A 24,088-nucleotide genomic window follows, 5' to 3' on the forward strand; every position below is an offset into this window, starting at 1 on the left:
TAAATAAAAGAGTTATTAATTAAAAAGATGAATTAAAAAAAATTAAAAATAATATATTTATTAATTAAAAAAATTAAAATAACATGAAATAAAAAATACAAATGTGATTAAAAGAGAATTCGAATCCGAGACTTAAAAACAAAACTAGTAACACTTAACTATCTAATTTTTATAAAAAAAAGTCGGTGTTTATTAATAATCCTAATTAAAATTGTATTTCTATTGTAATAAAACTTTGATTAAATTGGAGCTGTAGATCAAACATAATTTTCTAATTCATTCTTTCTAAAAAAAATAGATTATATTATTATAAATTTTTAAAATTTTTATAAATCAATAACAAAAATATATTACATAATTAGATTTCAACTAAAATTAAGTGAAGTTTAATATTCGTTAAGTAAATTTTATTATCATTATTCTTTTCTCCCAGCGACAACAATTATTAGATAAAACTATAAATACAGAGAGGAGAAAATATCGGACACTAGATCTGAAAAACCTTAATTTTCGGTTTCTTCATAATTTCTTCACTATTAAGCAAAACAGTCGATTCAATTCAACTCAACTCAAATCAGTTTCTATTATTTTTTAGTTTAATTATTGGGGTTTTCGTGCTTTGCTTAGCGTCTAGGGTTTCCTCTTACTATATTTTAAGGCTTTCTCCATATTCGGTTTCAGTATCTCTCTTCAATATTCGGGTTAGTTTTCTTTCTTTTTCCCCTTTGATTTTCGTTTTTTTTTGGTGCATTACTGATAATTTTGTTACTCTGGAGAAATAATGAAATCGGATATTTTTTTTTCTGTTTTCATTTAATTTCAATAGTTTGGGATACAGATTTTAAACTAAAATTTAACCTCTGTAGTAGAACTTTCTCGCAAAATTGGATGTTTCTTCAGAATTCGAATATTATTAATATTATTATTTGCTCTACAGCAGTTTTAAGACACTGATTTGTAGCTAATTTGAAATTTTGAAGAGAAATTTCTTGCCGACCAAATTTCTGTACTTCTAATTGGATTTTTTTATTACTATCTTGTTTTGTTCCGTTGTAGCATTCTGTTGATCTTCAAAAAGTGTTTTCAGGGTTTGGGAAGAATTTGGTGCAAGATTTAACCTGTAATTAATGAGGTCTGGCACCGGCATTGGTACTGTGAGAAGGCGGCTTCATCACAGCGATGTTGGCGGTATAAGGAACGAAAATTATGAGACGTCCGGATTGGATGGTTTAGATGAACCTTTGTTAGGGAAACGTGATTATGATGACAAACATTCTGAGGTTATGTCGTTATTTTTTGCTAATTATACCTGTTTGCTAGAAAGTGGATGGAGTATTGTGAATGTCTAGTTTAATTTGTTTTATATGTTATAGGGGAAGGTGATGGAGGAAATTTGGGATGATGAGAGAAAGAAGGAACAGTTACATTGGACGCTTTTGTTCTCAAACTTGATCGCGCAATGGGCGCAATGGATAGGTCTGTGGTATTATCAGTGTGGTTTCTTAGTTATAGATATGTGAATTTGTGGTTTATAATTCATATGATTGTAGTTTTATTATTCTTTTTTGGTTGTTGGTTTCTAACTAAGAATGTTAAACCATTAAGCTAGCCAGTTACTACTTTGGTTGCTCGTTATTCACCCACGGATTTCACCCTAGCTTCAAATTTTATATATATAATAAATTATTAAATATTTATTTTACAATATTAAATTAAAATCATTAGTAAAAAAGAGGGGTGGAGCAGTGTGGAGTGGAGACAAATGTTTTCAACATACATGCAAGAGTTGGGTGGAGGTGGATAAAGCTATCTCTGTCCCCTTCTTGCTCCATTGTTATCCTTACTTATGAGTATATTGGTTTTCTAGATCACTATTCATATTATTTAGTTTTGCTAGAGTCTAGGTATGATTGATTTAAATGTGCTTATGCTGCTGGGGATCTCTCCATCAATTTAGTTTATGGAAACACATGCCCAATTGCTATCAGTTTTTGTTATTGGTGATGACTTCTCATCATATCATTTTATAACTTCGCATCCATTTGTATAAATAAAAATTTATATTTTCTTTGATTATATTTAAATTCTAAGTTTCAAATAAGCAATTTGATATACATTTAAGTGCCTTTTTTACTTGACTTTCTGCTGCAAATGTAATGTTGTATGATCCATTACCTTATTAAATTCTTTGCTTTCTTTGGCTTCTTTTGTAAATGGTGAGACTTTTATAGCGGTTTGGATTACTGATATTTTAATCTTTGGCTTTTCCAGCAAACCTTGTCTTTGGATCTGGATCATTTATTGTACGACATTTACCTCTACTTTCTAACACCAAAAATAGATCAAACCCGAAATTTATCGTGCCTACTCTTAGCCCTTTACAGGTATTATCATCATTGCACTTCTTTTTCTGTATTTGAGTTAACTCCCTTTTTTGTGTGCATGCGCCTTTTTTTTTTTTGGGGGGGGGGGAGAGAGGCACTGCTCTGATAATAAAATATGGTTTTTTTTGTGTACTTTTCCCGTAGTGGAGAGGGGGCAAGGACCTTTCCTCCTTTTCTTGGTATATGATGATCTTGAAGCATCTCTTACCGAAAATGCAAAGTTCTTGCTATCTATTTATATGCCCAAATTCGACTAATATTACCTCTCATGTGGAAAAACTGTTAACCGTCATTGGGGCAGAAAGAAAAATTAGTTGGAGTTTTGAAGTTGATTCCACGAATCAGCTTGGCAAAATTGGAACTCATGGCAAAAAATCCTTTCTTGTATAAGAGTTGAGTCAGAAAATATCACAACTCTTTATGCGCATTCAGTTGTTCATCTTTTAAAAGAGCAAAAGTCCTTGTTGTCACTGGCCATTGTGTTCAATTTATTATATTGCTAATTTGTGGTGTATTGTTGTTTCCATATACTGTCTTCTTGCAGGAAGAAAGGTTGAGAAATCTACAGCAAAGACTGGGAGTCCCGTTTGATGGATCTCGGGTGGATCATCAAGTATGTTTACTAATTTTCCTTTGGAATGGAAGTCAGCCATCATCCCTCGTCACCTACCCCAATACCAATTATATGCACCAATTAAGAATTTCTTTATCATACTACAGCTGATATAGTTTTATTTTTGACTTGCAGGATGCTCTTAAGCTGTTATGGAGATTGGCTTATCCTAACAGGGAGCTTCCACCTCTTAAATCAGAGCTTTGGAAGGACATGGGTTGGCAAGGGCCAGATCCTTCCACAGATTTTCGGTATGCTAAGGATTTGGCTTTAACTGGCTTTCTTGGACCTTTTTCTCTTTCTGATATATATGCTTCTTCTTGTTGTTTCATGCTATTTGAAGGGGTGGGGGGTTCATATCATTGGAGAGTCTCATATTTTTTGCTAAGAAATATCCGGTTTGTTTCCTTTCCCTAATTACCTTGATTACATTTGTTTGTTATGATTTACCATATGATAATAATGTGTAACCAAACAATTATTTTATTCACCAGCATGAAATATAACCGTGGTTGATCAAATGCTGATCTGATCTTTATTTGCACAGGAATCTTTTCAAAGGTTGTTGCACAAACAAGATGGAAACCGAGCTGATTGGGAATATCCATTTGCTGTAGCTGGTATCAACATTTCATTTATGTTAACACAGATGTTGGATCTGCAATCAGGTAATCTAAATTCAGAACTAGTTAGATACTGTGTGGTTGAAATAATAAAAAAAGTTCTAGACTTTGCCACTTTTTGCAGATATGCGCCTATACATTGATTTTGGAAGGATATGCACCTATACTTCTTGTTATGCCCAAACAAGCCCTCGACCTTTTTAATCTGTAACCAAATAAGCTCATCTGAATAGCTTATACTAAATAAACCCTTAGCATAAATCAACAGCTCGTATGAAATAACTCAATAAGGGCTTAATTAGGTACAAATCAAAAGATACAGGTTTATTTGGGTTCAATAAAAGTATAGGGGCTTATTTACAAAAAGTGAGATTTTTCAATGTGTTAGCCATCTTGAGTGTTGCATGCCGGGTTTTTTGCAATGTCCCTTGAATAGGTTGCAATTTGTTACTGGCATCGTTTGTGCAAAAAATATTGGAATCTCATATTGTGTGGAACAAAGTACAGTACGTTCATTATCTGCTGCCTGTTTGACATGGTGTCTAATTTCATTACTGTAAATAAATTTTACCTGCAGGAAAACCATCTTCCCTGGCTGGAATTCGATTCTTAAAACTACTGGGGGAAGACGAAATGGCATTCGATGATCTTTATTGTGTAGCCTTTCAGATGATGGATGCACAATGGCTTGTGAAACGGGCTTCGTACATGGAATTCAACGTAAACTATTCTAACAATTGATTCCTACAAAGTTCATATCTGTGTCGGATTGATGACACTCACACCTAAATTCGAATAACAGATTTTAATTATTTTCCTAGACATCATAGGAAGTTCATTCGATCTCTTTTTTTGGCTTTTGCAGGATGTTCTGAAATCTACAAGAACACAATTAGAACGAGAGCTCTCACTGGAAGATGTCTCCAGTGTGAAAGATTTACCGGCCTACAATCTCCTGAGAAGGTGACCACAGTCTTGCCTTCGAAAAATGGATGTGTTTCATCATTCAAACAATATTTGTCATACATAATTGCTTGGTAGATGAGTAATAAAGCGAAGAAAATTATACATTCATTGTAGAAATGGAATATAGTTCATGGAAAGTGTGAGAATTCTGCTTTTAGATATACATAATGTTGACTTAGGAAGGGAGATTTGTATATCAGAAATCAAGCTTCAAGCTTCAAGCTTCAACCAAAATACTTATGGCCATTACCTGCGTCACCCCAACCCTAAAAATGTTGATTTTCTGTTTATTTAGTCTAATTTCTTCATGATATGGATTTTCTAGCTCTTAATCATTTTCTTTTTTGATACATTGGTTTTAAATGGTTATTTTTATTTTAAAAATATTATCATATAAATAGATATCTATTTTAATTTTTACATTGCGTAAGTGTGGATGTATCCCCTCATATATATATTTAATAATAACTTTCTATTTGAATGAGAATTTGAACACTACTCATATTTATACTATTAAAATATTTATATTTTGTATTATTAAATATTTATTGCTAAATTATAATCTATATAGTTATTGTTAAAATAAAATTATAATATTAAATAAATTTACTAAAACAATTAATTATATTAATAATGTATTATATACTATTAAATATTAATATAATATTTAAAAAGCATAATATGTTTATCAATATTTTAATATTAAAATTTTATTAATATACAATAATGTGTCTCGATCACATTTAAATTTTATCTACAAATGATGTTTCTCGTAAGAGACTAAATATAAAAAATTATCGTTTCTTTTCAGAAAATCCTAAACCCAAAAACATCTCGGAGGATATAGGATGGAATTTGTAATTTGATAGTCGTAATTTGATATTTGAAATTAAAATTTGAGATAAAAATTTGTTAAAATTTTGAAAAGGAAAATAATTTAAAATTTTAAAATTTTAAAACTTAAAATTTGGAGAAACGAGTTTTGATCTTTGAATTGAGTATTTCTGGTTGTGCTTTTCATTCTAAATCTGATAGCCTTTTATAGAGGGCTATTGTCTTTTTACATCATTTGAAACGAAAAATTCAATCCCTTATATCATTACATAATTGAAACTTTTCAGAGAATATATTCTCTGATTACAAAAATACAAACTACAGAGAATATTCACTATTCATGCAAGAAAATATTTACTGTTCATGCCAGAGATTTCTACTGTTCATGCTAGAGAATATTTCCTGTTCACTCGTTTTTTCTTACAGGGAATATTTACTGTTCACTCCAGAGAATATTTCCTGTTCATCTTCATTCATTTTTTTCTTTTACATCATTTTTTTCTTGATCCTGGTAATGGTTACTGAGGTGGTATCGTCTGCAAGATCCACCGTTTTGATTTAAGACATTGAAGATTTCTCGTCTTCGGATTCAAAATCCATTGAGCTGAACATTTCAGCCATGAGTTTTTTGTATTCCTTCTTGGTCTTGGCTTGAGCTAATATCGCACTAGTTGTTGATTTTGCTTGAAGGAATTTTGCTGTGGTTCGATCTAGGGTTGCGGATTTACATAATCTTGGATTCTTGTTGAAAAAATTGTCCAAATATTTTGAATCATATTTCTTATCATTAAATTTGTCTCACCATTTAGTTCTGAAGTTTTGAACTAATAATGGAATTCTAGTATATGGATCTTGTTCATAGGAGTAATTCCAAGAAATAATCCAAGAAATGCACAGTTTTGAGAAAAAATGGATTGTTCTGTAAATGTGTTTTTGGTCTGGTTCATGTTAAAATTTGTCAAAGAATTTGGGCCATAAGTTTTGAATTTTTTACTAGTAGGATCTCGAAAGATGATGGTACATACCAATTTCACCATTCTTGGAACCAGTTTAAGAATTTGAATTTGGTACCGTAATTGAAAAATATGAGCCAAGAATGTCTCATATGTTGGTTGTTCATTAAGAAGGCGTTGTACCATGCCATTTGGTAATCCCAATATGTGAAATATAGGTGGTGGTCAATTTGGCTGGAAATTTCTTTGGAGAATTTGAGTTTTTGTCCCAATTCCTTGGTCGAAGAATTTTTAAGATTTGGTCTGTTGAATGAGTAATAAAATTTTAAATATTTTGGGTCTGTGTAGTGTTTGAATAGTACTGATCCAGTTTGAACCAGTATGTTTTCATAATACTGCTGGGGTTTTTGAGAATCCAATGACTTGAAATGCCATTCATTGAAAAGTTCTTTTGCAAGTATATGTGGAGGTTTTTCTAAAAATTCTTCCTCCATAACATGGACTTTTTCAAAACATTTGTTTAAAAAATATTGTGAGGATTTTTGTGTAGCAGTTTGTAAAGATACTGCTATTTCTTTTAGAAAAACATCTTGCAGCAATGTCTCTTTTAAAATATTTTTGAGAGATTTTGGTTTCTGTAAAACAATCTCTTTATTTTTGGAAATCTTTGCTACTTCACCAGCAATTTACTTGAGAGGAGTTTCCTTTTTCATTTGAGAAAATGTCAATGCCACTTCTGGAGATTGAGAAAGGGACTCAATCCATTTTTTGATTTGAGAACCAATTTCATTTGGATCTTGTGCATCTTAAACGAATGTATTTTTGGAGGATTTTGATGAGGATGATGATCTCTCTCATTTCCTTTTCCTTTGTCTCGGACAATTGATAAAATTTCTTTTTTAATAGTACTATAATTTTGTTGAGTTGGATTCCAGTGTCCGGAAGTAAACTGGACTATTTGCTCTTTTCTCCCTTTAACTTGTTTTAGGATCCCACCGTACCCTATCTCAGAAGCATCTGTTTCCACTATCTTTGGGGCATTCGGATCAGCTAAATATAAACAAGGAAGCTTAGTAATTTGTTTTTTAATTTGGGTGATAATATTGGTGTGGTCATTTGTCCAAGGTTGTGTATTCTTTTTGAGCCTATCATATAATGATTTACATAATTTACTGAGATTTGAATAAAAGTCTATGACATAATTGAGGCTTCCTAAGAATCTTTGTAATTGGACTTTATCAATGATTTGGTCTCGGAATTTGCTAGCAAATTCTATGGACCTTTCTATTGGGATAATGGTTCATTGGGTAATGTTATGACCTAAAAACCTTACTTTGGTTTGGAACAAACTTAACTTGGATTTAGAAACTACTAAACCATCATTTTTTATGAATTTTATAAAGATGGATAAATGTTTGTAGTGTTCTTCTAAATATTTTGAAAACACTAATACATCATCGATGTATACTATTGTGAATTGAGAATATTGATAAAAAAATATCATTCATTATTATTTAAAATTTGGATGGAGTATTTTTAATCTAAAGGCCTGACATTCCATTCATATTGTGCAAATAATATAGTAAATGCCGTTTTGTATCTTTCTTCTTCTTTTATTTGGATTTGCCAAAATCCTAATTTCATGTCAAATTTTGAGAAAATATTTACATTGCAGAGTTTTTATAACAAATCTTTTTTATTTGATATTGAGTACCTAACTCATTTTAAGGCTTGATTGAGAGGTTTGTAATTAATTACTAATCTTGGCATTCCTCTTTCGAGTTCTACATTTTTTATTACATAAAATACTGAACAACTCCAATGAGAATTACTTTTCCTAATTAGTTTTTTATTAAGAAGATCTTGTATTTCTTTTTTACAAAATTTTTCCATTTCTTTGTTCATTTGTATTGGCCTTGCTTTTGTAGGTATTTGTCTTTCATCAAAATTATTTTCATATGATAATGTTACTTCGTGTTTTTTTCCTATTCCTAAAAGCATTAGAAATGTCAAAACAAATTGTTAATTCTATTTCTTCTTTGATTTGATTTCTCCTTTTTTGGACTTCTCTTTTTTCTAATTGTTCAGTCAATTTTTTAAAACATATTTCTTCTTTCAAAAAAGATATTTGTTTCTGTTTATCATTAATTAAATTATTGATTTGCCCATTATGGATGGATAAAATTTTAATAAGTTGTGATTTCTTATTTTTGATTTTTCTACAAAAGGAAATTTCACTTTAGTGTTTAAAACTTTGGTAGAGATAAAATTATTGATTACTTTATATGATTTGAGTAAGGATATGAATGGGGTTCCTAATATGACATCATGGGTAATATCTTTTACCATTAAAAAACATGTTTGATATTTTATACCTTTGTTGCATATTTTTGCATTGAGAATTTTGTAAGTAATTTTTAGTTTTTTATTATTTGTAGCTTTAAGAGATTCAGTTTGTTGCATATTTTACCATCAGGTTCAATTTCAAACGAACTATTTTCTGGGATTTCATGTTTTAAGGTTTGCATATTTTTACATTTCTTGTTGTTCCATTTTAAGCTGAGAAAGTTCTAATTTAAATTATTTTCTTTCTAATTGTAATTCAGAATTTCTAATTTGTCTGAGTTTTATTTTTTCATATTTATTAAATATTATATATTGTATATGGTACATTTGTGATTGACTAGAAATAATTTCTTTTTCTTTTTTTGGTTTATCTTTTAATGGGGATTTTAATTTAAAAAGATATTCTCTTTTAAGTTCTGGGCCTTCAATTTTATCAATAACTTCAATTATAAATTCTTGATCTTTGGTTAACATATTAATTGAAGGTTCATTTTCATCATCAAAAGATTGAGATGTTGTATGTAATTCGTATATTTGTAATTCATTTGTTTCGGTAGATGTATCATTTTCAGAAGAAGTTGTTTTTAAGATAATCTCATTTTATTTTATTTTTCTATTTCTTCATCTAAATTTAAATTATTAATTTTTCTTTTAATCTTGCAATATTTTGAGATGTGTCCTAATTTTCCACATCTATAACATTTTATTGTTTTATCTATTTTATTTTCTATTTTTTGTTGTTTCTTTTCTTTTCTGTATTTTTTATATTTGAGTTTTTTTATAATATTCTGAAATATTTTTTCTCCTATTTTTTGGTTTTACAGGGCTACATGTTCTTGAAGAAGAAGATTCATTTCTAGTGTCAAATTGGTGGCAGAATTATCCTAATCCCTTTCTACATTGATATCTTTCTTTCTTAAGTTGTTTTTATAGTTTTAAATCTTGACAAATTTTTAATCATTCTTTTTAGGTGAAACTAATTAGTTTATCATATGTACGTTTTTCATACGAAATAATACCTCTATAATTTTCTCTTATTTGATTTCTAACTTTTTCTCCTGGTAAAGTAGGAAGTCCTGCTAGAAACTTTTATTTCCAAAATGGTTGTTGGTTATCAGATCTTTGCATAACTCTAGTCATAAAGACATCTTTATACCATTTAAAATCAGTTAATTTTTTGCATTTTAAATTTGATAATAATTCTAAATTTCTATCTTTAAGATGAGAACGATCTCTTATAAGGTGTTTTGAGATTGAGAAAATTAAAGTTGCTACTGCATCTTCGGTTTCTCTTCCTTGTTTATTCAAAATAATTCTTCCTTGATCATCTTTTTTATTACTTTCAAGATTTCTTCTTGTTGGGTCTCAGTGAGTGCATGATCCCACCATACTTTTAATTGACCAATAAATTAAGCAACTAAAAGATTGACTATAGCATGATTACTGATTAATCCATTTTGGTTTTGGGTTTTATAAACATTTAAAACCATTGTTATTTGTTGTAATAAACTGAGAATATTATATTCAAACATTCCGTCTATATTCCATTTATAAATTGTATTAGCATTGTATTTATTCAGAAATTGAGTTTTTCTTCTATATTAAGATCAGATGAAGTGATTTTTGTATAATATAATCTTTTTTGTTCTTTCTAACCATTTTGTTAATTTGTTGTTCATCTGATTGGTCAGAGTCAGATTGGGAAGATTGGTGTAATGTATTTACTGAATGTTGGGCTTGCATTGGGGTATCAGGTGCAATTAATTCAGACTTGTAACTTTCTAAAGCATCAAGTCTATTTTGGATTTCTGTTAAGAAATCATTTTGGGATTTTTCGAAAAGTTTTGGAATTTCATAAGGTGTAAATATTGGTTCTTTAGGATTTTTTTCTGTTACTTCTTTTACTGGTTCTTTCTTAATCGGTTGGTTTTCTACCAAATTCTCAATACAATCTAATTGTTTTCCTATTGTATGAAGACTGATATTTGTATAGTTGTTTTGCTCTACTATCATTTTAATATCTTTTGATGAGATTTGTTCTCTTGCATCAGGAGCTCTCATTCTGAAAGGATTTGCTTTTATTCCAGTATTTTTGTGAAGATATTGAACCTCCATTAAAGGGGGATGTTGAGATTCAACTTCTCCTTTATTAGTCTACCATCTAGTATTATGTTTTATTGTATTAACGAACTCTGAATAATATTCTTCAAACAATTCAAAGAATTTTATATGAATTTTATAATTATTCATGAATTCATAATATTCTTGAAGAATGCTTTCTTTTTTATCATTATAATTTTTAAAATAATCTTCTTCTTTTTTGCTTATTTTTGTTGGAATAGAAGTGTTTTCTACACCATTCCTTATTTATCTCAAAATATTTTTCTAGAACAAATATTTCTGAATTTTCTCATTGTCTTGCATTATTAGTCATTGATGAATATGTTGGTGACATATTAGGTGAATTTTGGGGACTCTCTTCCTGTATGGCAAAGATAGGTTGAGCTATATTTGAGGAATTATCTGGTCCTTGTAAATTGGTTCTTAATATCGTTGGGATAAAAAAGACAGAGGCTCTAGCTGTCCTAAAATCTGCGTTTGTGTTTTTGGATTTGATTCTTCTTTTAAATTTAATCTTCTAAAAGTTGTGTCGGTATTTCCTATTTCAAAAGAATGTCTTGGAGGCATTCTTCCTGGCCTGTTGAATATTAATTCAACTATGCCATCTTGGTGTTGGGAAATTTCACTTGGTGAAGTGTTTCTTATTGAAGTTGGTGTCACAAGGTCTATAGCACCCTAAAGTTTCTCCCTATCAAGAAGGTTGATTTCATGCCATTGTATTGTTCTTGGGATTGTGGTATGAGATCTCGAGGTATCTGTTTCTATTAAGAGGGTTTCTCCTTTTGGGTTTTGAAGTAAAGCCTTGATATTAATAATAGAATACATAGCTTTGAAGTGAAGTCTATAGACTAAAGTTAGTACATCCAAACCAGGAAGCATTTTGTAGTTATGGGTATGAATTTGGAGGGTCAAAGATTGTAAAATATTTTTGTCAGTTAAAGAAACTATAAGATTTGGATAACAATTAAAATGTATTGGGTCAATACATAAGCTTGTTTCTATCCTAATAATGAGTCATTAAACATGACGTGTCTTTGGTCTCTTAAGACAATTAAAATTGAGGTATTTTTAGTGGCTTCAGCATTAAGAGGTTTGACACCAACTTGGACTAATCCAAAATGAACATATTTGTATTTTTGTTCTTTAAGTTTATTAATGACGAATTTATCTAATAATTGGATTGTTTCATATTCTTTTTGAATAGGTAAACTCCTTTCTTTTGTTTATATAGCGTAACTGCAAAAAAATTTAAATTTTCAAGAGTTGTTTTCTTGTAAACTTAATTTGTTGGAACTCTTGGAAGAGTTCAATTGTCAAATCTTTGGGGAATATTTTTGTAATGTTCTTGTTCATTAACGGTGTTGTTTGAGGTTTTGTCGGACTCTTGAGATTGATTGAAAACAAAGCTTGTAGAATAATTGGTTCTTCTAAGGAATGAAACATTATTTGTTTTCTTATTTCCTACAAGGGGGTTCTACTATCAGAATTTTTGAATTACTATAATTGCCTACAAGAATACTTCGTCCTCGACACGCCTAACCCATGACTAACTAGATTGTGTCTCAATACTCACCAAAATAATAATACATTAATAAAGACAGTTAAACCAGAACTCGGATGTTTAAGTTCTGTTTCTCTTTAAATGTTTTTTTTTGTGTGTGTGTACAATTAAAAGATGGGAAAGGAGGTGAGGGTATCATGATTTTAACCTTGATGCTAACAAGAAAAGGTGGACCATTTGGCAATGTCAAATCTATGAATTTTTTTTTGTAAAAAATATTATTTCTATATATTTTTTATTAGAACGGTTTCATTGAATTTGGTTTAGAAAATAAATCAAAATTTCATAATCGATTAAGAATAATGGAATTCAATAAAATCTGAAGTTGTTAAGATTTCCGAGAGAAAGAAGTTTGGAAGCAGAGATTGAAACAGTTTATACAGACATTTGTTCCCAATGCAATGCCATTTCCTCATCTCATTGTAAAGAAACAAAAATTACCACCACCAACCAAAATTGAGATAACATTAACACTATTACCACCACCAAACAAAACTGAATCCATTTTCTTTATTTTGTCTTCAAGATGTCTCTGCAGTTCCCGGGTCGGTTTCACTACTTCCACTGCTTTCACCACCTTCATTGCTCTCCCCCTTCTCTGTACTTTCCGACGACTCTCCTTGTTCAGGCTTTGCAGGCCCTGGACCAGCTGATACTTTAACCATTGATGGCCGTAACAACCTTTCTCTGAGCTTGAACCCTTTCCGAAATTCCTGAAGAATGATCCCTTCTTCAAACTCTGTTGAATCCTCACGCATAATCGCTTCATGCAGCTTTTACCAGAGGCCACACAAAGCAATTCGTAAGAAAGTTATATATATATGTATATAAGAAGCTCCCATGAACTCTCTCTTCATTTTAAGAACATGAATTATTAATATTTCAAGATTAATATATATAATCCCTAAATACGATTTTGACATGTGAATATATACAGACGCAGCATGAACACATGAAATACCAAACCTACTTGAAAGGATATTTCAAGAAAGATGAACAGTCGGAATAACATAGCATGGAAGTGCATGATGCAAAACATTAAGTAAAAAAGAAATTTCTAGTAAAATATATCAAGTCTATGAAAGGTTGGGAGAGCAAAGAGTGATTAACTCACCATTGGATCAAAGAGATTTCCCACTGTTTCGACAGGTTCTACACCAAGCGAGCCCAAAATCTCCATAAGCTGCTTGTAAATGCTCTGGTAGCTGTTATTGATCTTCTCTTCTCCTTCTGTCTCGATCTTAATTTGTGCTTTCGCTCGCTCGAAATTATCCAAAACAGGCAATAAATTTTCCAACACTTCTCCCTGGGTGTTACTTACCAATGAAAGGCGTTCTCTCTCTGTTCTCTTACGAAAGTTGTCAAAGTCTGCACTAATCCTAAGAACCCGATCCTTCTCAATTGACAATTCTTCTGACAAAGAAGCCATTTTCTTTTCAAGATCAACTTTCTCATCTTCAATGGAATTTAAAAACGCTTCTATGTCGGCAACTTTTGACTCGTCATTACTGGCCAAAGCTTCTTTGTATGTTTGGAGCAATGACACGATAGTTGAAGACGGTGCATCCTCAAAATCATTACTCTCATCTCCAGTGGTGTCCTCTTCAACACTGACAGCACCATCTGAAGAGTCCTGTACATATATCCATCAGGATGAAAAATGCGGCCACAAATATGTCTCTGACAAGGCAATAAAAGAAAATTCAAGTAAAGAAAAATATTGAGATAAAATTGAATGATACGGAAATCTCTCGACCACTGTAGTCTTAACCTTAGGCCAGGTGATCCTTGACACAAACAGTCAAAATCAGGTTAAGGAACCAGTAAATCAACTCTAAAGTATCATATCATGCGATAATAGTTGGGGACTTTTAGGGTTGAAAATAGTCAATATGTTATCAATACTTTGTCAGAAACGATATGCACTTGTGAAAACATCGGAATACCAACTTTTCAGCAAAAAAGAAAAGAAACAACAAAAGAGTTTAAGCACCCCACTTTTTGGATCCGGGAATTAGATATTAATCGTTGAGTCCATCTGATTAAAACCCACTTTTTTCCTACCTCGCTACAGATCACCTCCAACAACAGTAAGTTTATAAGGACAGTGTTGGCTCTCATAGACTTCTTACAGCACAAAAGTAAGTAAATACCGAATCCAGAAAGGGAATGGAAACCAAAGGGCTTGAGATAAATTATTTGTAACATAGCAACCTAAAGTTTTCAGAAATAAGGAGATATCGCAGCATAGTGATACTCATAAATGGGGGACAGAAGAAACGTCTTGTTATCAAAATATTCAGAAGTCAAAACCAAATATGTCTTTTTTATAAATATAAAAAGGTAGCTTTGAAATAGACAACTATCGTTGAAACATTGTGGCACAAATCACTAAAGCCATGCTACATTCATCTGCAGGAAAGAGCCAACCACAAAATTTGACTCTAAATTTCAATCTAAAACCATGTTTCAATTTTGAGACGAATAGCATTGAACTGAGTATAAAATTTGAAGCCGTCAACTCAGGTTTACAGCAAGGTCATAACCTTCACCATAGTTATAGGGCAGATGGATGCACATGAAACTCAAGTCCCGGTTCCCATCTTCGACAAAGTTCTCATCAATTTTGGCTTCATCTCATCTTCAAGACCTAACAAATAAAAATCTCCTAGTTTATTGCTAGGTTCCATCCATTTTTCCCTTCCACTCAACATAAAAAACTGCTCCTTCATGAGAATTATCAAATAATTTGATTGGATCCTATTCAAAATCAGTACACATCTATCCATTCCAAATTCTAAACCAATCAATGTTTGACACTGGTAATCTACAGATAATCATAGAAAGCTAAGACAGCCAAGACAATGGAAAATGCTAAAGTGAGCAACATGTATTAGCCAATACTGTATTAGCTAGACATAAAAATTATTTCCCCAAAATTTGTTTTATTCACAAGCTATCTCATTATGTCTACTTGAACATGGTGTCCGACAATAAATTAGAAATTAACAAGCAGTCAATGTAGCAAAAAAAAGGTTGTAATTGGTAAAAGAAAGAGAGAAGATTTGCTGTAAGTAAATTCCTTGATAGAGCTAAATTCTATACACTATCAAGTTACACTCTTTTAGCTCATTTCAGACATTTCAAACATTAAATTCCAAAACCCAGAAATAATTTTGTCAAATTTACAGGAAAAACCTAAGTTAAACATTAAAAAAAAAATCAAACCCAGAAACTTAAATCCATAAAAGAAGTGAAACCTTGTTGAGAGAAAGTTAAAAGTTACCTCAATTTGAGGTTCTTCAACTTCTTCTTGGGTCTCAGCGGTTTCAGTTTCACCACCATTAGAAGCAAAAGGAACCAACTTTACGAACCGAAGAGAAGGAGAGGAGCTGAACCGGAGGGCACCGGGTGTACGAGGAAGTCTTAGTTTGAAGCAGACATAAAAGGGCCTTGGAGAGTTCAAGGAAATGGGTCTTAGGGATGGAGATAGAGGAGGAAGAGGAGTGTATTTAAACGGCAGCGTTTTGAGGAGAACGGCCATGGCAGGCAAATGGAAGGGTCTTTCGAGATGGAAGATAATGAATTAGAGAGAAGTGGAGGAAGTGAGGAAGGAAGGGTGAGCGAAGATAAAGAAGATGGTTGGGAATTGATCTGGAGCGTTAGATTCTTTTTAAGTAAGCAAATCGGAGGGTTGATGAATGATCTATGGAGGAAATAAGAAGAAACTTCTGGCCTAATCTATATATAATGATGTTATTTTAGACATCATAATATCGGATATAAAAAGGTTATATTTTAACAACAAATTAGGGTTTTTTATCATAAATAATATAAAATAAATACCGATAATAGAATTAATATTTATGCTAATAGGCAGATGAAACAGTGATACCAATGATGCCTAATCAATCAGCGACACCACTTTAATTTAAAAAAAAATATTTTTTCAAGTGTAGCTTGACCAATCGCCGACACACGTACTTAACACAAAAAATACTAATTTTTTTAAATAGTATACAAAAAAAAATTTATTGGTGCCGCCAATGTGTCAGGCCGCACCCAAATATTTTAAAATTTTTTAAGCTAAAACGGTAAAAAAAACTAGTGTAATAATTTTTTTCGGGTATTGAAACTCGAGCCCGTGACCGAATTTTTGAATTAATACAATCAAAATCTATAGTTTGACAGGGTTGTCCGTAGGGTGTATCACTGCAGTGGCCTTCTTTCATTTTGCGGGTGCTTTCGATGGTTAATGTTTGTCTCACTCGAAACTATAGTGTCATCACCCATAAACCTCGAGGTGTACATCACAAAATTGAAAAATCGTTGGTCACAAACAATTGCCCGTCAAACCCATTGATCACAGGCTCGGGTTCTAATATCTCAAAAAAATTTATTATATCAGTTTTTTTAATGTTTCAACTTAAAAAAATTAAAATATTTGGCTGCCGCCTAACACATCGGCAACACCAATAAAAAAATTATTTTTATTTTTCGTATACTGTTTAAAAAACTCGTATTTTTGGTGTTAAATATGGGTGTCGTAGATTGGTTAGGCTACACTCGAAAAAAATAATTAAAAAATTAAAGTGGTACCATTGATTGGTCAGGCGGCACCGGTATATCAATATTGCATCTACCTATTCCCGTAAATATTGATCTCATCCTATTCTAGTATTTATTTATTTATTTTATATTATTTATGAAGAAAAAACCCAACAAATTAAGAAACATAGGTTAAAAGTTAAATAAATAAAAATATAAAAAAATTATTTAATATACTATCATAGGTTATGCATATTCTATTTAAGGTATAATGAAAAAAGTTAAGAAATTAAGAAATAAAAAAAAAACATGTGACTATATTTGGGGACTTAAAATTCTCAATAAGATTTTCCATTTTGGAAGTATTATTTTTAAATATTATCATAATATGACACAGTATATAAATAGATAACAGATTGCTATGCATATATTTTGTTATAATGTTTTTCTAAAGATAATATCATAAGGATTTATATAAATTATTAAAAACATAGTTTTGCCACAAAATCTGTTTTTTCTTAAAAAGTATATTTTAACTATTTTTGGTTTGTCTAAAATGAAATAAAAGGTATATACTACCGCCACCATTTTCACAATTCTATAACTTGAATTAATTAATTAAATTTTTAAAATTTCATAAAAATAAAAATAATTAAAAAATGAAAATTTAGATTGCTAATTTCAATTACACAATCAATCACAATGTAACAGACAGACTTCCTGAAACACTAGAGAGGGTCTGAAAATAATATGTTTTGCACTAAACATATCACCTTCAGGCTTCAGCTCAAATAAGAATAATGAGCAACATTGGTTGGTGTTCCTACAAGTTAATTACATACTCAAATACAAGACAGATTCTCAAAGCATTTGCATGCAACAAACCTTCGTTCCTGTAAATGATCAAAATCTTCATATACAATTTTCCACGCCCCGCAATTGAAATTTTACCATCCGCCCACATCACAACCTTGGCCTCATCGGATCCAACAAAACTCACACCAGAGAATCCAGGTGAAAATGGACACAACTCCAGCTCCGGGTAAACTTCCATGCTGTCCCCAACAAACAGGCGATGCTTCAAGAACCAATGCGGGTAGTCGCTAGCCATCTCATGAACATCTAACTCAAAAGCATGAACCCATGCCTGTAAGTCTTAGGCAGAACATGTCTTGTCGGCATTGGCATTTTTGCCACACACTCTTCCTCTACATTGAAATTCAATGACTCATTTCCATAACTATTCCAATGAATTTTACCGTTGCAGAAAACAACGTCCTCAAACGCTATGCGATCCGCAGGTTGGACTTGAAAAACAATTGGGGATACTTTCCAACGATCAGTTTCAGATGCATATATATCCATCTCGAACGTGCAAGAGTTTTCCGATGCTTGACGGACAACAATGCTTTTGTAATGAGTAGAGTTCCTAGGATCAAAAGCTAAACTAACATAAGACTCAAAACCTATGATGGGGTTTGTAGGAAAAGAAAGCCTTTTGAATTTCTTAGAAGTTGGATTGCAAATGAAGTAGGTGCAGACAATATGTTTCTTAGTATATGTAGTGTAGAATAAGTCCCTATCATTATAATAATCGAATGGTTCGCAAAGAAACAACCCATTACAAGATTGAAGCATGTTGACCTTACAGCTAACAAAATCAAATAAAGGGAGTTGATGAGTGTAATGTTTCAAAGGAACCACTAAATAAATATTCACTTAAGTGTAAATTTTCAAGTTTGTAAAATTAGTTAACTTTCAACAGTTTTTTGGATGCGATTCAGAAATTTTTGAGTTGATGTTTTTGTAATGTTTGAAAATCAATCTCTTAATTTCGAAACACATTTTGAATAACTTAATTTTGAGTTTTGGAGCTTAATTTGAATTTCTAGATAAGATTATTACAGAAATTATGAGTTTTAAACTTTTAATTCGAGTTTAAAACATATTGAGTTCGACTTTTAGGCTTAATTTTTATTATATATAAGCCCAACATTCTATTTATTAGGTTTTATTACTTTATTATTTATTTATTTCAATTTTTTGGATATATTTTAAGTATTTAAAATTATTTGGGGCTTTTATTTTTTTTTATAGTCAACAATAAAATTTAGTTTAAAATTATTAGATTTATTGAAAGGTTGATTAGAATCATTAATTGATTAATTGAGTTTATTGAGGTTTATATCACAAAGGGTTTAATGAGATACTTATTTATCTATCTATCCATCATATCCATCGGTTTACTCGTTCTATCTTCACTTTGTTTATTTATTTATTTATTTTTCTCAATTTTTTTTCTTTTACTATAGAGGTCCATTTTTATCCGACCCAAAAATAACCCAAAAAAAAATAAAAAAATAGATAGACACAAATAAATCCATTAATTAAAGAGTCCAGTCTAAATACAAGTCCAAATAACAAAACCCTAAATCTTAAATTACCTAAGCCTCCAAACCCAAATCATTAAAAAAATTTCAGAAACCCTAGCCCCTTAATGCTATGTCGGCAGGCGTGCCATCTAAGGCCTGACACTGCCGCCTCATCCTTGCCGCCACCACCTACAAAAGATAGAGAAAAGGAAGAATAAAAGCAGAAAAAAAGGAAAAAGGCAAAAAAGAATATGTTGTATTTTCGACTATAAAAAGCCAAAGAACCACTTGTAATTTTTTTTACTTATACGAAGAAATTCAACCGAATCCAAAAGTCAAGTTAAAAAGGTTTCTTTTATTTTCAATCTGCTATTTTTTTATTTCTTTTTATTTTCTTTTTTGTAAAAAAACAAAAAAAAAACAAGGTCTAAAAAAGGAAAACTTATCGCGTCGTTTCTACTCCCACCTTCGTTAGCAGCTACTTTCTACCGATTCGAAGAGTCTCTGAACTCATTAGGGTTTGTCGACGGCCACGACAGAGAAGGAGAAATCAAATACAAGAAAAGAGAATACAAAAAAAATTAACAAAAAATTGAAATATAACATAAATCAATAAAGGTTTTTTTTAGTTTATAGTTTTTTTTAAATAATAATAAATAAAAGGGTTAAGCTTTTACCTGCAATGCTTCCCCGCAGGTGAAGGAGGACTCCATGCCCGAGGAAAGGCTGCTCTCTCCGTCGCTAAAGGTCTCCGAATCCCTTCGGATTCACTTGAAGCTTCATCGAAGAGGAAGAAACCGAAAGGTTTTTTTTAGTTTTTTTTAAGTTTTTGGCATTTCTTTTTTTAGATCTAACTTCAGGTCTATGTTCTAGGGGTGCGGGGCTTGAAAAGGGGAAATTTTAGGCAAACTCCGGCCACTAGAGGCGGCGGTCACTATCGCCGATAACCAGTGGCCATGGCGAAGCTCTGTCACCTTTATTGTAACACTTCTAACCCTAATCTGTTACTGGAACAGGGTTATAGAGCATTATCAGACTATTCAGATTAAATACGAACATTTCATATAATTTAACATACATATTAGAAACTAATTATAATAGCTCATATTGTCCCCTAGATGAACCCTCGGAGCCCGAAATACACATTAGAAATGAATCAGGAATAAACCGAAAACTCAGAGAATTTTTCTCAAAATTTCGAACTTTACCTTTGGTGCAGGGGACACATGCTCGTGTGTCCAGGCCGTGTGGATCACACGGCCAAGAGACACGCTTGTGTCTTGATTAAACGTTCAAAAACTACCGTAATAAGCTGGATGGTGTGACTTGATTGTGTTGATCTGATCTCCCGACCTCACGTTAATCTACAAGAACATTAAGCAACAGAAGTAAGCTTAATGAAGCTTAGTAAGTTCGATGGGTTAAACATAAATCTTACCGAACCTACTATGACCAAATCAATTAAACCAATTATTCATACAATCTCCCTGTCAATCACAACCTTAATCAATGTACACATTTTTTTTTCTGAATCAATTTCAATGATAACAAAAAGTCTTTCAATTTTCAATTACATAAATCACTTACCAAATCTTACCAAATTAGAGAACGGCTTACAAATAAGAGTACATCATTTTTAGAAGCTCGAAGGCTGAACAAAAGCACATAAGTGCTAAACAGAAACCCATAAGGGTTGAACAGAAGCTCATAAGAGCTGAATAAAAACCCAGAAGGGTTAAACAGAAGCTCGAAAGAGCTAATCAAAAACTCATATAAGTTGAACAGAAGCTCATAAGAGCTAAACAAAAACTAAACACGAAAGTTCGCAACAAATGCTCAACCTCGATTTACTTGGGTAATTTTTCGTCAATTCCTCCTTTACTGTCTTGTGTCACACAACGATTATACTCAAACCCAACGTTCCATTTAATCTAGATATTCAATTCAAAAACACAGCTCCAACAATATTCATTTATAGCAATAAAATAAATACAAAATACTAATCATCAAATCAGTGTAAATATTAAATTTTAACCGTATGAACTTACTTGGATTGAATTGTAATATTTCTAGAATTTCAAGGACTATTTTATTAATTTTTCTTTTTCACGAGTATCTACGGGCTCTTGATTTAAAATATAAAATTACTCATTCATTAGCATATATTTTAGTCCAAATTCACTTCACCATTAATACCCCTAAAATTTTCAAACTCACACAATTACCCCAATAGTTATAATTTTTACAATTTAGTCCATTCACTAGTTAGTCTATCAAATGAACTAAATTTTCTTAATTGATAATTTATCTAAATATTCTAGGCTATCATACAGCCCTTGATAATATAAATTTAATACCAAACCCTAATATTTAACCTTTTCACAGTTTGGTCCTAAAATTAATATCTAACAAAATTACTATGTAAAATCATCATACAACAAAATTAAAACTTTAAATCCATGTTATTTCATCTAAAAAATCCAATATTCATCAACGGTAACTTCCAAAATTTCCAATAAAATAAAAAAACTAATGAAATAGCTAGTTAGACCTAATTGTAAAAGTCTAAAAAATACAACAATTTCAAGAAAAGGGCAAGAATTAAAATTACATGAAGCTAAAATATGAAAACCAGCCTTAAGAGCTCTTCAATGGTGTTTTTGGACAGAAAATTGGAGAAGAAATGGTCTAGAAAGTTTTAGATTTTCTATTTGATATTTTAATTTCATTTATTTCCAATTTTGCCCTTGAATCACATCATTTTATTAATTTTTTTTATGCTTATGCCACCTTAGCCATTTCCTTTAGGCTAATTTACTCTTTAAGTCCTCCCTATTTACCATTTAAGCCATTTAATAACGATTTTTTAATTAGCAAGTTTTACACCTTTTTCAATTTAGTCCTTCTTAATTAATTAACTATCAAAACATTAAAATTTTCTAACGAAACTTTAACAATACCTTATTGACAATCCATAAATATTTATAAAAATATTTACGGTTCAGTTTATAAAATTGAGGTCTCGATACCTTATTTTCTAAACCATTTGACCTAATAAATCATTATAAAACACAAATTACTAATTAAAAAAATCTTTCTAAAATCACATTTAACTCATAAATACTAAATAATAAAATTTATGTGCATACTTGTCGGATTTGGTGGTCTCGAACCACTGTTTCTGATACTACTAAAATCATGCTATTACAACTCTCTCCCTTTTTAGAAAATTTTGTCCTCAAAATTTGTTACCTGAGAATAGATTCTGATATTGTGATTTCATTGCTTCTTCAGTTTCCCAAGTAGCTTCCTGTGAACCATGTCGATTCCATAAAACTTTTACCAATGGTACTCGTTTATTCCGTAACTCTTTTAACTTATCGAGTTAAAATTTTCACTAGTTTTTCCGAATACGTCATATTTGGTTGTAGTTCAATTTCACTATGAGGAATCACGTATGAAGGATCAGATCTCTATCTTCTCAAGATCGATACGTGAAACACATTATAAATTTTCTTAAGTTCAAGAGGCAAAGCTAATCTATAAGCTACAGGGTTGATTCTTTCAATAATTTCATACGGTCCAATAATCTTGGACTCAACTTCCCTTTCCTATCAAATCTGCATACGATTTCTAACGATCAGAAGCAGCTTTCAAACTATCCCAAATAATCCAAACTTTATCCTCAGTTTCTCGAATCAAGTCAACTCCTACTAGTTTAGATTCACTCAGTTCAGACCAATACAATGGTGTTTTACATTTCCTCCCATAAAGAGCTTCAAACAGTGCCACTTTTATACTAGATTGATAGATATTATTATATGCAAATTCAGCTAGTGATAAATACTTTTCCCAGCTACCTCCAAATTTGAGTATACAACATTTCAACATATCTTCCAAAATCTGAATCACTCGTTTTGACTGCCTATCAGTTTGAGGATGAAATGTTGTACTAAATTTTAGCTTCGTACCAAGAGCCTTTTACAGTTTACTCTAAAATCTCAATGTAAATCTCGGATCTCGATCTGAAATAATAGTTGTTGGAACCCCGTGTAACCTCACAATTTCATATATATATAATTCTGCTAATTTCTCAAGCGAAGAGTCTGTTCTAACTAGAATAAAATGTGCCGACTTAGTTAATTTGTCAACAATGATCCTGATCGAATTTTTCTTTCTCGGAGTTACAAGTAAACCAGATACAAAATCTATCGTGACATGCTCCCACTTTCATTCGATAATCATGACAGGTTGTTTTTGGTGATGAGGTGAACTCAGGTGATGAGGTGGTTTTTGGTTTATTGGGGAATCATGCTTATGTATCTTTTTCTTGGGTTTGAGTGCTACTATGGTGCTTTAATTTACTCAATTACTCGCGTCTATGCTTGTTTTGTTATCTCCTTAATTTAATTTCACTTGATTTAGATATTTTAGCAGCTCATGACTGAGGTTGTAGTTAAAGGCTCAAAGGTCTAGAATTCCATAGGAAAGTTTCTGCAACTAGAGAGGTTAGGAGATTCGTCAGCTGTTACTAAGGCTACTATTTTAGCATCACTTTCAAGCTTGAGACTAGATTTATCCCACAGGAAATCTCCTTCTCAAGGCAGCAGTAAAATCTGGTACATCCCAGTGGTACCTACTTAGTCTATTGTTTATGATGCCAAAGATGTTGATCTTGATGTCTTGGAAGGAAATTCACGTGCTAACATAGGGATAGATAAAGCTTTAGAGGTTGGAGCAATCACCAAAAATCTTCCTCTTAGCTTC

General features: G+C 31.4%; 2 protein-coding genes across 3 annotated transcripts; one reads left to right on the forward strand and one right to left on the reverse strand.

Annotated features, from left to right (window-relative positions):
• The first annotated feature begins 470 nt into the window (after positions 1-470).
• LOC107937551 (ELMO domain-containing protein C) lies at positions 471-4,894 on the forward strand. 2 transcript variants are annotated; one of them, XM_016870456.2, is made up of 10 exons: positions 471-701; positions 1,057-1,280; positions 1,374-1,476; positions 2,272-2,384; positions 2,929-2,997; positions 3,133-3,248; positions 3,341-3,395; positions 3,545-3,665; positions 4,198-4,340; positions 4,486-4,894. In XM_016870456.2, the coding sequence occupies exons 2-10, from the start codon at positions 1,128-1,130 to the stop codon at positions 4,585-4,587; spliced, it is 975 nt and encodes a 324-aa protein (XP_016725945.1). In that variant the 5' UTR covers positions 471-701; positions 1,057-1,127; the 3' UTR covers positions 4,588-4,894. The 2 variants fall into 2 exon arrangements, with proteins under 2 accessions (XP_016725945.1, XP_016725938.1); XM_016870449.2 differs by having other exon boundaries at positions 472-701; positions 1,088-1,280.
• A 7,815-nt stretch (positions 4,895-12,709) lies between these two features.
• On the reverse strand, positions 12,710-16,227 carry LOC107937535 (protein GrpE). Its single transcript, XM_016870436.2, has 3 exons — positions 15,688-16,227; positions 13,516-14,034; positions 12,710-13,174 (listed from the first exon to the last, which is right to left on the reverse strand). Exons 1-3 carry the CDS (start codon positions 15,943-15,945, stop codon positions 12,923-12,925), a joined length of 1,029 nt encoding a protein of 342 aa, XP_016725925.2. The 5' UTR covers positions 15,946-16,227; the 3' UTR covers positions 12,710-12,922.
• Between the last annotated feature and the right edge of the window lie 7,861 nt (positions 16,228-24,088).

This window comes from Gossypium hirsutum, chromosome D13 (assembly GCF_007990345.1).
Source record: "Gossypium hirsutum isolate 1008001.06 chromosome D13, Gossypium_hirsutum_v2.1, whole genome shotgun sequence".
Taxonomy (NCBI): Eukaryota; Viridiplantae; Streptophyta; class Magnoliopsida; order Malvales; family Malvaceae; genus Gossypium; species Gossypium hirsutum.